Below are 14831 nucleotides of genomic sequence, written 5' to 3' on the forward strand. Positions count from 1 at the left end.
GGCTGTGTAGTCAGGGTGCTTGGGGCACATGCTTATTTGCAATACGGTTGTGTATGAGGTGAACTCAGTTTGGTAATGTTTTGTCTTGTGTTAGAAATCCAGGCCCTTGTGCGTCACTCATGGTCTCTGGCAGTGCTGTGGGAGCCATCACGTTCCTGGGCTGCCTTTTTTGGGTTTTGTTATTAGCAGCTGCAGGTGCCCTATTAAGGCTTCTCTTCTTAGCCACCCATGGATTTGGGGTTGCTTCTGCCTGCCAAAACTTGGGATTGAATGTTGTCCAGTGCTGAGCCACTAAGAGGTAGCAATGACAAGGATGACCATTAAGCACCTGTCACAATCGTTTGATCTGTTCATTGCTCTGGCAGTCTGGAGGCTCTTTCGAGCGAACGCCCTCATGGGGCGCCAGAGTTAGTGGAAAGAAGGAGGAGCTGCGGATTGGTGACTGAAACAATGGGAGATGGTGTCTAGTTCCTGCCAGCTGGATAAACTGCCTCAGACTGTTTATTAGCCGCTCCTCTATCAGCTCGGGTTGGTGGCTGATACAATGGCAGCCTTGCAAGAGCTGCTCTAACTGTACCTGCTTATTTTCCTTATTAAATCCACTTGTTCTGGAGCAAAATGTTGCTCATGGCAGATCCCAGCCCTGGTTTCTTAAGTAGGTCATTGCTGTGGTGAATAATTGATTTGTTTAGGCTTGAAACGAGAAACAGGCCTTAAGTGCTGGTGTCGGATCCTGATAATTATGGCAGCTCAGTCCTTCTGGATTCTCAGTGGCTACGCCCAGGGAAGGACTCACTGTCTCCAATGGGAAGAGGGAGTGGGAGGCCAGTGGAAGGTCAGGAAGAAGCTATTTTTAAAACAAATCAGAGAAGTTTCTCTTGACAGTGTTGTGTTTAAAGTATCTGGTCTGGAGGTGAGTGGTGTTTGGTGGTTAGATCGTGGGGAATAAGAGCCAGTACTCTTGGGTCCCATTTCCAGCTGTGCCACCTGCTTGCTGTGTGACTTTGAATAAGTCACTTAATTGCTCTCTGCCTCAGTTTACCCACCCATAAAATGAGCCTAATAATAAAAGTACCTATCAAACAAGGGTTTGAGACTTAATTAACATTTGTAAAGTGCTTTGAGCTCTGCTGGAAAGTGTTGTTGTGACCTGGGTTATGGGGAGCAGGTTAAAGCACGGGGATTTGAACTGAGGTATTAACAGCAAAGAGCTTCATCATTCATTGTTAGGGCCCTGCCAAATTCATGGTCCAGTCTGGTCACTTTCGTGCTCATAGGATTTTTGAAATCGTACATTTCATGATCTCAGATATTTAAATCTGAAATTTCACAGTGTTGTAATAGGAGGGGTCCTGACCCAAAAAGGAGTTGTAGGGGGGGTCGCAGTACTACTACCCTTATTTCTACACTGTTGCTGGCAGCGGTACTGCCTTCAGACTGGGCAGACGGAGAGCAGCGACTGCTGGCCAGGGGCCCAGCTCTGAAGGCAGAGCCGCTGTCAGCAGGAGCACAGAAGTAAGGATGGCTTGGTGTGGTCTTGCCACCCTTACTTCTGCACTGTTGCTCTCAGAGCTGGGCCCTTCGTCAGCAGCCGCTACTTTCTGGCCGCCCAGCTCCGAAGGCAGCAGTGCAGAAGTAAGGGTGGTATGGTATGGTATTGCCACCATTACTTCGGTGCTGCTGCCGGCAGGGCACTGCCTTTGGAACTGGGGGCCCGGCCAACAGCCACCGCTCTCTGGGCATCCAGCTCTGAAAGCAATGCCAGAAGCAAGGGTGGCAACGCTGCGATCCGCCCTGAAATTACTTTGTAACCCTCCTGCAACTCCCTTTTGGGCCAGGACCCCCAATATGAGAAACACTGGTCTCCCTCGTGAAATCTGTATAGCATAGGGTAAAAGCACAGGAAAAAAAACAGAGTTCTTTGTCCATGATGTGTTTTTCATGGCCATGAATTTGGTAGGGCCCTATTCATTGTGCCATGAGTATCCACATGTCCCTCCCTGAACTCTCAAAATTTTTTCCAAACAATGCTCTGGGCTCAGTGTGAAACCTGGGGAGGATTTTCTGGGTGCCAGCCTGTTCATTGGAACAGCCAGTTTCTGCTCCAGAATGTGGAGGGGCTATCCTCAGGACATTACAGGTGCGGAAAAGAGTAAGTGCCAGGTCACAGAGAAGCTCTTGCTGTGTTCTTCTACAGCCTGGATTGCTGGGTCAGGAGATGAGAAGTGGAACGTTGGGGTGACAATAATTACAAACTCCACAACCACCACCCTGGACCCTCCCTCTGAGCCAAAGTGAATGTGAAATTACCCCAGATAATTCATCTCTCTCGCATTCACACAGCATGCATAGTCGATCTTGACATTTTTCATGCACCTGGTACCAGGGAATCCTTTAGTAAATCACCATCAGCTTAGGTGAAAGGAAAGGGGGAATCTTCCAGACAAGTCAAAAATCAGTTGAAAAGTTGTTTCCCTTGTGACTAGCCCTGTAGTTTGTTCCTTTGTTACCAACAGTCCTCAGTGGACTGTAACACAAAGACTTGTGTGGGGCCTGCAGCATGGAGAGCAGCTTGGTTGTGTTTTCATGGGTAATTCCTTCTCACGCTTTTCTCCCTTCCCCTACCCCACCCTTTGTGCAGTCCAGCTTCTGAACTGCTGCTCTTGTAGAGCCAGCCACCTGGAAATCACAGTTGTGTGCTGCATGCTCAGACAGCCAGTCTCTAATCCGAGTACCAGATCTCCTGCCTAGCTGGTCCTAGATCAGCATGCAGTCTATTTGCTTGTGGTGCGGAGCACTCTCAGCGCTTGTTGAAGTTAGTGTGGGATGTGGGAGCTCAGTATATTTGAAAATGAGACCATGGGCTTTTTTCTACCCGGCCTTTGTGCAGGGATATTACTTCGAACTAGTGTGTGACTGGCTGACGGGGGCACATTCAGCAACTGCGCTTTTAGTGCTAGCATCCACGCAGGCTGCTTCACTTTGTGGATGCCCTGTTGGAAATAGGATGAAACTTTGTTGTTGTATTATTTATGTTGGCTGTTACAACTTGACTCTGCCTGTTGGAGCCTTGTATTTGCCGTCCTTGGAAAAGGGGACTCCTTGTAAGCTATGTTGCAGAACGATGTAGTGTATCCCTTCCTCCAGATGAAGGCTCTGGGCTGAAGACTCATCCCCCGGTCCTGAAACAGCTTCTATACCTAGCTTGGGCTGCTCTGTCAAATGCAGTCTGTCCTCACCAGTGTCATAGTTTTAGGTTATTACATGGCTGCTTCTTGCAAGTGTATCCAGGCTAAAGTGGAACCATTGCCTTCCTTCCCAGAGGCCCCTTTCTCAGCAGGAAACCTTGCTAGCCAGCCTGTCTCTTCCAGAGTTCTGTTGTCACAAGACATGGGCTCCTCTTGGATTGTTCTTAGCTCACAGTTATTTGATCTTAATGGCCTTTTGAAGCCTTCAAAGTAAAACAGCAGCTCTTGGGCAAGCTACAGCTCTGTCTACAGTACAGAAATAACCCACTGGACCAGGCTCAAATTGGGGTGGGGAAAAGGTATGCTTCCAAGCTCTGCCCACAGATTAAGATCCACACATTCAAAATGCCAAAATGAAATGCTATTCTCTGTAGCTTGTGCAGGTATTCAAAATATGATCATGCAACTCTCTGGCCTCCTTGGGCTTGGCTGTCTCTTAGTGAGGTTCAGATAAATCCATGGGCTGTGAGCTCCTCAAGATTGTTTTCCACCATGGTGTGGCTCCAGTGCCCTGCTGGAGTCCTGGGGCGTGGCTCCTTCCTAGACTGAGTAGATCTTCATAATATGATTCTCCTTCTTTATTTTTTACATACTTTGAGCAGCAGAGGAATAGTTAACCATGTTGACATTTAAAGTACCCTTATTGGCACATGAGTGAACACCCATTGGAATGAACAGGGCAGTCCACACTTCAGAGCTGTTTTTTCATGATCTTTGGACTTGTCTACACATAGAGCACTGCAGGAGCGAAGCTGCACTGAGGCTTGGTCTATATTACAGAGTTAGGTCAACGTAAGCTGCCTTGGATCACCCTAACTGAGGAAGTGTCTATGAGAGTCAATGTTGATGTAGTTAGGTTGACGTAGTGTCATTGTGGACACTGTGTTGCTTACGTCGACTGTTACTGGCTTTCAGAAGCTGTTCCACAATGCCCCACACTGACACTACAATCAGTACAAGTGCTGCTGATGAGACGCACACCACAGACACAAGGAGCAAGGTGTAGACATGCACAAGCAACGTAATTACTGCAGTGGCTATAGGCTAATGTAATTTAGGTCGACTTAATTTTGTAGTGTAGGCATGCCCTGATGCAGCTGTGCCATTGTAGCACTTAGTGAAGACACTACCTTCGCCAATGGGAGAGCTTCTCCCATCGGCGTAGGTACTCCACCTTCCCAAGAGGCGGTAGCTATGTCAATGGGAAAAGCCCTCTTGTTGACATCACGCTGTCTACACTGGGCGTTAAGACTCCTGCACGGTGGTGGCTTTTATTTATTTATTTTTTTTAAATAACCTCTGCTGTGGCATTTGTTCTATTTTCTGTTCGTTTTTTAATCCCTTCGGTCTCTCCAGCAGCTGACACTGCAGTGTTTTGTTTGAAGTTAGGAGGAGACGTGAAGCTCTCTGTGGAAACGGCTGCTGAGAACACGTTAGGGAGCAGCATGCTGGTTATTGTTTGGTCTATTCATCTGCTCGTTCTGCCAAAGAATATATCCTCACCAGCTATGAGACTCTCAGCAGCTCCAAAGTGGGGGGCCAGTACATGCCATTTCCTATAGGCTTTGAGTTACTGGATTTTCTGAAACCAGGTACTTTTTTGAAGAAAGAAAACTAAAACTATCTCCATTCCTAATGCAGCTGCTGCTGTTCTGAAATGGGCTGACTTGTTTTTGTCTCTCTTGTAATAATAACCACAAGTGTTAGTTTTTGTCCTGTCTCTAGTGAAACTGATGCTGCTCAACCACTGTGGTCCTGCTCCTACTCCCATTGAAATCAGTGATAAAACTCCCATTGGCTTCCAGGGTGCACAGCTGTGTGTGTGTTTGTGCATGTGTGTCTGTCTGCCTGTGCATGTATCATCACAGTCAAATTGACTTTCCATTCTTGATGATCGGGTTGCAGACATGCAGTGCCTTAAAACTTACATTCAGCTTCTAGACTTAAAACAAATGAAAGCAACTTGCCCTGATGCACAATCCTGAGCAAGAGATGGGAAAGGAAACTAGACAGGAGTCCAGCTCCAGACACTTACTCTGCTGAGAACATCTAAAATGCATACTGCCAGTACAAGCTGAATGTGGAAATGTTTCCAGTCTAACCTTGAAGGATGCCAGGAATGTAGAAGAGCAGGGGAGGATTTCAAAGGCATGGGCCTCGATGGAAAAGGCCCTGCCTCCTGCACTCTCCAGATTATGGTCAATTGGGAAAGGGTCACATTGACTTTAAAGGGCTTTGGAGCAGGCCCTGTAGAATTGGATGGTGAGCGGTTTCAGTGCAAGGAAGAGATTTCTTTAAATGATCAGGATTCTCATTGTGAAATGATGTGGGGGGGAAACTGAGGAAGGAGAAAGATGGCAGAAACTTCATGAAGCTGGGATATAAGCTGCACTTGAGTCAGGAGTGGACACAGGCTTAGCCCCTAACACACTGTGCAGCTCTGTGCTGGGTGCACAGTGCCCACCTCTGACAGGTAGCTGACGGAGTCTCTCTCTCTCCCCATTGGCTGCATTTGTATAACTTGCTATGCTAACATTGAAATTAATAGAGCAGCACATACTCCCTCAGGTAGACTTAATCTGTGCTTTAGATGCTGATATGAAAATGTTGGAGCTCACTAGCTAGTAAATAAGCAGCCCATGGAATGTGGGCATCACCAGCTGTCTCCAAGAAAGACTGTGGCTGCGTTCTGCAACATCTAGGGGTGGCTTTTCAAGGTTAGCTCCAAACAAAGTTTGGAGCATCAGTACAGCTGAGAGGCTACAACTGTGCGGATCACTGTGGTGACTTTGCATATCCAGAAGAAAAGACCACAGCTTCCAAATATCCAGGAGATGGTACAGAGCCAGTTATGTGTGAGTGGAGCTTGCTAAACAGCTTCTTTACATGCTAATACACTTGCCCTATCTATGGAAGAGATACAGGGCCCTAGAAGCAGAATCTCCTCTGAATCTGTTTAGCATCTCTGTTTTCTCTTCATCCAGCTGAGCAGAATAAAGCCACTGGCATTTGACATGGCAAATATGCATCCCCTTTCCTTGTGATATTTGATCTTGGCTATAGGGAGAGATTGGCCCGCAGTGTGTTTATTGTGTATGAATCTGAGCTGGGGTAGGGGGCACGAAGGCTGAGTCTACATTTAAAATGCTACAGTGGCACAGCTGCAGCACTTCAGTGTGGACACTCACTACTGCAATGGGAGAGGTTCTTCCATCAACCTATTGCTGTCTACACTGGGGGTTAGATCAGCACAGGGTGGGGATTTTTCATACCCCTCAGTGGCGTTGCTGGGTTGACCTACGTTTCCAGTATAGACCAGCCTTCAATACCATCAGCCCCTTCCTCCTTCATTTAGGGGAGCGATGCCAGGGAAACAAACAAAATGCTTAATGTTACGCCTGAAAGTGCTTCATGACTCTCCCTAACACCTTGCACAGCTGCATTCACAGAACATGGGGTTGGCCTCCACATCTGGTTATTCTTGCAGAAGCTGAGTGCGGAGTTTGAATCCCACACCAGACTGCAAGCAGCTTCCATTGAAGGGAAAATAGTGCCATGATGTATTATAGTTTTGGTTTTGGTGTCTTTTTGGTCTGGCAATAAACAATCTAAAGACAGAGTTAAGGTTGAGAGTACAGACTGGTAACTTTAGGGTAAAAAAAATATACAGGGATGTTATCCCCAAACCAAGTGTTATAACCCAGGAAATGCAGAGATTTATGGTTAAACTTGAAATAAATCCAACTATATTAAGGTATGGAAGTGCACAGTCAAGATCCCAAGGAACCTTAACTGTCTTGTAGTGACACCATGCATTAACTGTACAAATATGATGGACATATTTTAGTCATTTGTAGTTCCAGATGAGATGAAGCTGATTTTTAAAGACCTATTATTTATTTTAATATTTTCCCCTTGAGTAAGATAAGTGAGGAGGACAAGGGTAACAATAAGAGCATGCAATTACCTGGTTTTATTATAATAATCCCTTAAAGATCACATTCATTACTTAAATGTAGGAGTGCTGGGGCGGGCGGTGGTGGTGTGTGTGTGTGTGTGTGTGTGTGTGTGTGTGTGTGTGTGTAACTGAGAAGAGGTGAGTGAAGGAAGTTAGAGGGCATGAAGAAAGAAAGAGAAATTGGAAGAGGAGAAGGATCAGGAGATAGGTGGGCTGATGGATGGCACAGAGAAGGGAGAGGGCACAAGGTAGAGACACAGGTTAGAGGGATGAAGGTAGATGCTGGGGGGAGGCAACGCAGGCTCATCAGATCAGTTGGAAAGCAGGCACAGTGAGATGAGTGTCAATGAACCCACTTCGTGGTGATGGAGGCCAGAGTCCTGGGGTTTGTGGAGTGAATTGAGTAGCAGCAAGGGCTTTTGTAGTCCACCCAGTAGCCCTCAAGGCATCTTACTGGTACGTGGGAGGGAGGTAGGCAGGCAGGCAGGCAGGCCTTCTTCTCTCCCCTAGAGTCCTGGAGATAATTGGTGGGGATGTGAATGAGGTAGCATTGGCTACTACTGGATGCTGTGAAGGCTCGTCTCCATGCCTGCTGCGATTCTTCTGAGTGGGCAGGAGTCTGCGATAGGCTGCCCCTTGTATCAGGGAGGAGAGACCTCCAATGGTGATTTGTTTGGGATGATTGGGGACCACCTGGGACCTGTTGTTTCTTGACAGACTGGCGAGTATCTGTGAGAAGGGGAGGCAGGCAGACCCCACTGCTCACTTCCCCTCTCCCTGGCTGCTGTACCTTTGAGGTACAGAGAGATGAGTGAGACAAACACTTCCAGCCTGTGACTGGAAAATAATCAAAATGGGTTGAGTATTAGTGGGATTTAACAGCGGAACATGCGCTGCCATGTCAGATCCCACTGCCTGACTGTGTGAAGGGGTGTCCTCAGCTACCTGAGACACCGGGCAAGAAACTTGCCTCCTTTTGTCACTTACAGTAACAGCATCCAGAGCAGCTGAAAGTATCTGTGCTGCTGGCTTTAGTCTCTTCGCTCAACACTCTTTCCGCTCTTCTGGAGAGGACTTCAAAGCTTCACAGTCTGTGCCACATTGTGCCAACCTGGGTTCTGAGGGATCTGAATAACCTAGTTTCCCTAGCACAACCATCGTTTTAATCACAGGGTGGGAAAAGACAAATCTACTTCAGTTATCAGCATCAGGCCTTCTCTAGTGGTCCCTGAGTACAGGAACATGCTGCTTCTGTTGGTGGGAGTAATCTCACATGGGGAGTAAAAGCAGAAAACTCCTCCTGCCATGGGATAGTGGAAAACTCTGCAAATGAGTTTGCACCCTGTGCCCAGAACAAACAGTAGAGAGAAGAGGTAGGATAGTAATAATAACTATATTTTGTGCTTGTACAGTGCATTCCAGTTTCAGATCTCAGATACTCTGTGAATGCTAATGGATTCAAACTCCTACAAGGAAGGGAGAGAGGGCAATATTATACCCATTTTACAGTGGGGAAGCTGAAATACAGAGAGGTTAAGTGAATTGTTTAAGGTGACCCAGGAAGCCTGGGGTAGAGCTGAAACTAGAACTTGGCTCTCCTGAGTCCTAGTTCTGTGCCTTGCCTTTTTGTAAAGAGAGAGAGCAATGTGGGACAGAGTGAGTTCTGGAGGTCAGAGGTGTGGAGACCGTTCCCTAGAGTGCAGGGTAGAGAAGGTACAGTGATTTCAGTCTAAACTAAATTAGCAGAGAGGCTTGTACCAAAAGATTTCAGAGTCAGCTCCTCCATAAGCAGTAAGTAAGTAGACAGTAAATTATCCAGTGTGGCCATCGGGAATGGAAGAAATATTCCTGCCTACAGCTCTGCATAGCAGCACAATCTCACCTCTGCATGTGTGTGAGAGAGAAAGCAGTCTGATTATGAGTGGGTTGAAGAAACTTTTGAGGGAGAAAGTGCTTTTGCCTAATCAAAGCAGGAAAATAGGATTAGAGCCCTGTACGGAGGCTGATATTCTATTTGGATAATGCCAGTCTGAAACTCTAAATAACAATATTTTGCAAACTTGCTAGGCTAGAAAACAGTACAAGGGCCACATGAAAAAACAGATACCATGGTGATAGATGCTACAGTAAAATCTTCTTTTAACTGGCATGCTGGGGGAACAAGGGGGGTGCCAGTAAATTAAAAATGCCAGTTAACTCAGAGGGAGGGGTTTGGAGTGTGTGTGTGTGGGGGGGCAGAGGTGTGGGAGGGGCTGCGCGGCACGAGTTCTGGGAGGGAGCTTGGGTCCAGGAGGGGGCTTAGGGCAGGGGGTTGGGGCATGGGAGGGGGCTTAGGCTGCCAGATGGGGGGACGCTCACCTCCAGCAGTTCCCTGCCCCTGCCCCTGCCCCTGCCCCTGCCCCTGCCCCTGCCGCTCCTGGTAGAAGCGCGGCCAGGCAGCTCTGCAAGCAGGCACGCTGCCTCTGTCTGCAGACACCGGCCCCTGCAGCTCCCATTGGCCGTGGTTCCTGGCCAATGGGCTGGGAGATGCAGTCAGTGCTCGGGAATGGGGGACGGAGGCAGCGTGCCTGCAGAGCCGCCTGGCTGCACCTCCGCTAGGAACAGCAGGGATGGGGAGCTGCTTGCAGGAAACTACTGGAAGTGAGCGCCCCCCAAACCCTTCCTGCACCCCAAGCCCCCTCCCAGACCCAAATCATTCCCAGAGCGCTCCCAGCAGCCCCTCCAGTTTATAGAGTTTTCCAATTGGTGAAGTGCCGGATAAAAGAGACTTTAACTCCCACTGACTTTCCGGATTGGAGTGGCCAGATGTCCCAATTTTATAGAGACAGTCACAATATTTGGGGCTTCGTCTTATATAGGCTTCTGTTACCCCCTACACCCATCCCAATTTTTCACATTTGCTATTTGGTCACCCTATTCCTAATCCAACATACAATTCCCTCCCCAGCAGCCATTTGTCCAGACCAACTCCACTGTGTCATATGCTTGGGCACCAGGGGACTCTGGAAGGCCTCTGTGCAAAGCCCCCCTAAAGAACATGTGTTTGCTTTTACTTTTCAGTCCTGTGGTTCTTGCACTGTCTAGCAAACTCCAGCGACTTGGGGAACTCGGGGTAGCACCACAAGGCTGTTGGTGGTTCAAGGCCCCTTGAGGCCTATTAAAATAACTTTGTCATGGGCCCTACGAGGCCCAGGTCTCAGGCACTGCAGTTATTTAACTGGCTGGTGTTTGGTACAGTACAGAGGTTTACTTCTACAGTCGGTTTGTTGGGTTTTAAGTGTATCATTCGTATAAATTCCCCAGACACACCCCACCCCTCCCACCATGAACAAGCCCCTCATCTCTAAAGGTTTATTTTGTGTCTCACACAGAGTGTGCATCCTTTGCTGGAGTGAGTCACACTTTCTTGGAGGGTTGTAGGGTTGCCACCTGTCCAGGGGATTGCTGGGTATATTTGGTAGCTGCTTGTCCTCATTACATTGGCAGAACCTAAATAGTGTTGTGGAAAAGAGTCCAACTTAGTCCTATTTGTATTTCAGCCTGTATTTAATGCACGGTCTTAATGCTGGGCTCCTCATACCTCCAAAACAGAAGGGTCTGTTTTCTGTGTGGTATCTAAAGCTGGAGTTATTCACTTCACATGGAATTGTTTGTATTGGGCTCACCTTGTTACAGTACATGCTGATTTATAGAAATCTTTTTTATTCTTTTGCAATGTATCATTTCCCCCCTCGATAGCTTGTAAAAGAAGGGCAATAATACTTGGGAGTGGGGAGAGAAATAAGCTGTAGCCCTGTAGCTTCAGGTCCCATGTTCCGTAGCCCTGTGGGGACATTTCTGGGCAATTTCAGGTAAATGAAATTGACCCCTGTGCAGAGGATCAATAGGAGAGCTGTGTACCACTTAAGCTCTATGGCTTGGGTCTCTTTTCACTCAAATAGGCCTTGTGCTGGCTCCCTGCACAGTGGTGTATTTCACTCATTGTGCACATCTGCATATGCAGAGTGATCAGAGAAGATTATTAGGCTGCAGCAGAGACGTTGGGCAAGGTGTTCAGTGTGTGGCCTTCACACTCCACTTACAGCAGCCTCCTGTCCTCCTCCTGCAGCACAGAATGCAAACAGCAGTTCTCCCATCGGCCTTTTCTGCAGAAGTTCACTCACTTTTCACCAGATCATGGTTAATTTGACACTCTCTCCCCAGACTTGAGGGGTTAATCTGGAATCTTAGGAGGAGGGGTATCCACCAAGCGGTCTTTTGGGGTTGTTTGTTTTTTGCTTTTGGCAAAAGACTATTCACTTTGCTCTTAAGATCTTTCTTTCCTAGTCTTCCTGTTGCTAAGAGGTCTGGAGAAACCCTGGATTTCCATCCTAAAGTATGTCAGTTTATGAAGTCTGTATCATTGCCAACGTTCATGGAGGCCTCATCTGTACTGATTGTGCTAAATGGACAAGGTTCATTGCCCTGACCCATCATGCTCATTTTAAGAAAATGAGGCACTGAGACACATAATCATGGATTGGCAACCCATGGAGGGCACCCCACAAGAACCTTGCTAGGAATTCTTTAACATTTTAAAGAACGTAATGCATCAAGTACAAATGCATCAATATTTAACATTATGCAATACGGGCAAAACCCAGGGATATGAACTGTGATTAAGTAAAGAATAATTTATGTATCAGAAAAGACTTTATTTCCCAGAGTTGATAATGAGTGGAATAGGGCATCTGCTTAACAAGCGGGAGTTTGTTACACTTAAGCCTGGGATGAAGCTGTATCTCGCTATCAATAATTGTGGATTTGCTGAATACTGACGAGGTATGTGTCCTTGTTGGACCAGGGAGTGGACTTGGCCTATGCTTATCTCCTTCCTAGTTCTGTTTTTAAGCTAAGCTTTTTCTCTACAGATGCTTCATTCAGTGGAATGCCACCTAGTTATGCCTATGATGCAGACCGTGCCGAAGAACAGCGGCGACACCATGACATGATGCCCTACATTGATGACTCTCCATCCTCCTCACCCCATCTCAGTTCCAAGAGTCGGGGCAGCCGAGATACTCTCTCCTCAGGGTCTTTGGAGTCCACAAAATCAGTGAGTTCTTTTTACTCTCTTTAAGCATGGAATCAGCATGGGGTGTGTGTGTGTGTGTGTGTGTGTGCGCGTGTGCATGCGTGAGTGAGTGAGACTAGCATGGGGCCATGAGCATGGGAAGGTGGACTGAGTGACATGTGATAGTGGTACCTGCTAGGAATGGAGCATTTAAGGTTAAAGTGGCTTTCAAATGTTAATCCCATGTTTCATGGATGTGTAACGTGTACAGATTTAAGGCCAATTGTTCAGCCTCGCTCCTGTGAGTATGTAACCCTCTTGAATCAGAGAGATTACTCAGTGAATAAGGGCTGCAGAATCAAGCTCTAAATACCAGCTGGTGCTTTTAGAGAAGGTCTGGGACCAAACACAGTAAAAAGACATGCTGAGGGGGTACATGGTAATTATGATTTGTGACGAAAAAAAATTGGGGGAGGGAGGAACAGGAGGGGGTTGGAAGGGAGTGAACTATGCTCCGATAACTCTCAGACTTTGACAAGTAAAGTCAAGTTTTTTGAAGCTTGGAGGACAACAGGAATTAAAATTTGCCAAGCCGTGGTGACGGTGCATATGAAATAGATGCTTCTCATTTAAAAATGTACTGTGTGCACTCAGTAGCAGCTCATGTGACCACCTGCAATAGACCTTAGAGCTGACTGGATCCATTGTGCCCATGTGTAAATACTTCCAGAAGGGAGTTTTTTTAACCTTAAAAGAATTAATAATCCCCCTCTCCCTCCCAATAACTATATGGGTAATTAACTCTAGTTTAGTCAAATTTAACTGTTAGCTCAGTGTGACCCACTAGAAATGAAATGCAGCTGCAGACAGCAAGCGTTTTCTTCCAAAGTAATGTTTATAACCAGAAACCAAAATGGGTTATTGACTTAAGCAAAGAGGTGTAATGGAAAATTCCCCAGCCTGGAGTTCCACCCTGTCCTGTGACTCTGGGTTCAGAGCCCGACTTTCCAAAAGGCGTTCCCACCCTCTACCTCAAAGCTGCCAATTTGCAGTCCTTCCCCGAGCACCTGTTCAGGAGGATAAGTAAAGCTGAGCTGAGTGTAGCCCCTCAGGCCCCTGTCACCCTCGCTGTCATTACAGCACTGCCTATCAGGAATGGTGCTTGTGTTCATACTTGAGTTCTTGGTTTTCTTTATTACAGAAATTTAAATATGGGGGGAAAAGACAGCAAAAATGTAACTAGAAGGATGAGAGGGCTGTGATGGAAAATCCCAGCACGGGCATTCCTGGGGCAGCCCTGCAATATCCTGCTGGAGCACCTGGGTCATTTCATTCTGATGGAAAGACTGCTAACATGCATCAGGGATGGAGTTCCTTTACTTCCTGGAGTGACCACTTGCTGCAGGTGCTGATGTCAAAGTGGCTTGTTATAAATAGAGTATGGGGAAATCTGTTTGTACCTATTGTTTCATAGATGAGTGGATAGCTGTTAATTATGGTTAGTTCTTGTCCAGCACAGTACAATTGCCGAGAGAGGGAGGGGCCCCAGCACTACCTCAGACTCCTGACCCAGAGCTGCAATTAAAACTCCTGATTACACTGTAAGTAATCTTCAGATATTGGTGCCAGCACATGTGAGGAAGTGTCAGCCACAGGGATTACAAGGTTAATTTCAACCTGTTACAATATTTTACAGCCACATTCATTCCCTTGTTACTGCAAGTTGCAAAACCACTTGTCACCATGGTTGCACTTGCAGCTGCTTTGGAAAAGGTGTCACTGTAACAAAGTAAGGTTTCAGAGTAGCAACTGTGTTAGTCTGTATTCGCAAAAAGAAAAGCAGTACTTGTGGCACCTTAGAGACTAACAAATTTATTAGAGCATAAGCTTTCGTGAGCTACAGCTCCGATGAAGTGAGCTGTAGCTCACGAAAGCTTATGCTCTAATAAATTTTAGTCTCTAAGGTGCCACAAGTACTGCTTTTCTTTTCGTAACAAAGTATAAAGTGCCCAAGGTGGTGCACTGGGGCAAGTGCACAAAATGTATTTGACCAGAAGCCTTTAAAGCTGTAAAATGCACCTCCTGTATTTCCTTTCCCTCAGTCTCTGAAACTCAGAAGATGGTGTGTAAAAAAAGCTTTCTCCCTTATAAGTAGCTTTGTTCTTCTGCCTGATTCAGTCACTGGTGTCTAGGGTGACTTTTCTAAATTATCCAGTCCCCCCAGTTTCTCACTGGTTCTCAGTCCCATTCTCCTATTCCAGCCACTAACAGCCTCCCCTACCTATCCCCCACTCCCAGTCTTCTTACCCCATCCATCACAATCTCCCCTCCTTCTCCCCCAGCTTTCAGTCCTAGTCTTCTTGCCTATCAAGTTCCAGACTCCAACACCCCTCTCCCCCACAATTCTCAGTCTATTTACCCATCCAGTTCAGTCTTCACTCTCCCACAGTTTCCAGTCACAGGTGGGAGTTTTTCTCCCTCCACCCTTCAGTGGCAGTATCTCCAGGCTCCTTGGCCCAATCTACTCTTTTCCATATCCTCAGCCCCATGATCTGTCTCATCTATATTCGAG

The 14831-nt window shown here is 46.9% G+C and overlaps 1 protein-coding gene across 2 annotated transcripts in view; it reads left to right on the forward strand.

Annotated features, from left to right (window-relative positions):
- BCR (BCR activator of RhoGEF and GTPase) overlaps window positions 1-14831 on the forward strand; it is a 129728-nt gene that overhangs the window by 50432 nt on the left and 64465 nt on the right. For both annotated transcript variants that reach the window (XM_038373593.2, XM_043497869.1), the window contains exon 2: window positions 12117-12301. In XM_038373593.2, the coding sequence (XP_038229521.1) occupies window positions 12117-12301 (185 nt within the window). The remainder of the gene's footprint in view (window positions 1-12116; window positions 12302-14831) is intronic.

This window comes from Dermochelys coriacea, chromosome 15 (assembly GCF_009764565.3).
Source record: "Dermochelys coriacea isolate rDerCor1 chromosome 15, rDerCor1.pri.v4, whole genome shotgun sequence".
NCBI lineage: Eukaryota > Metazoa > Chordata > Testudines > Dermochelyidae > Dermochelys > Dermochelys coriacea.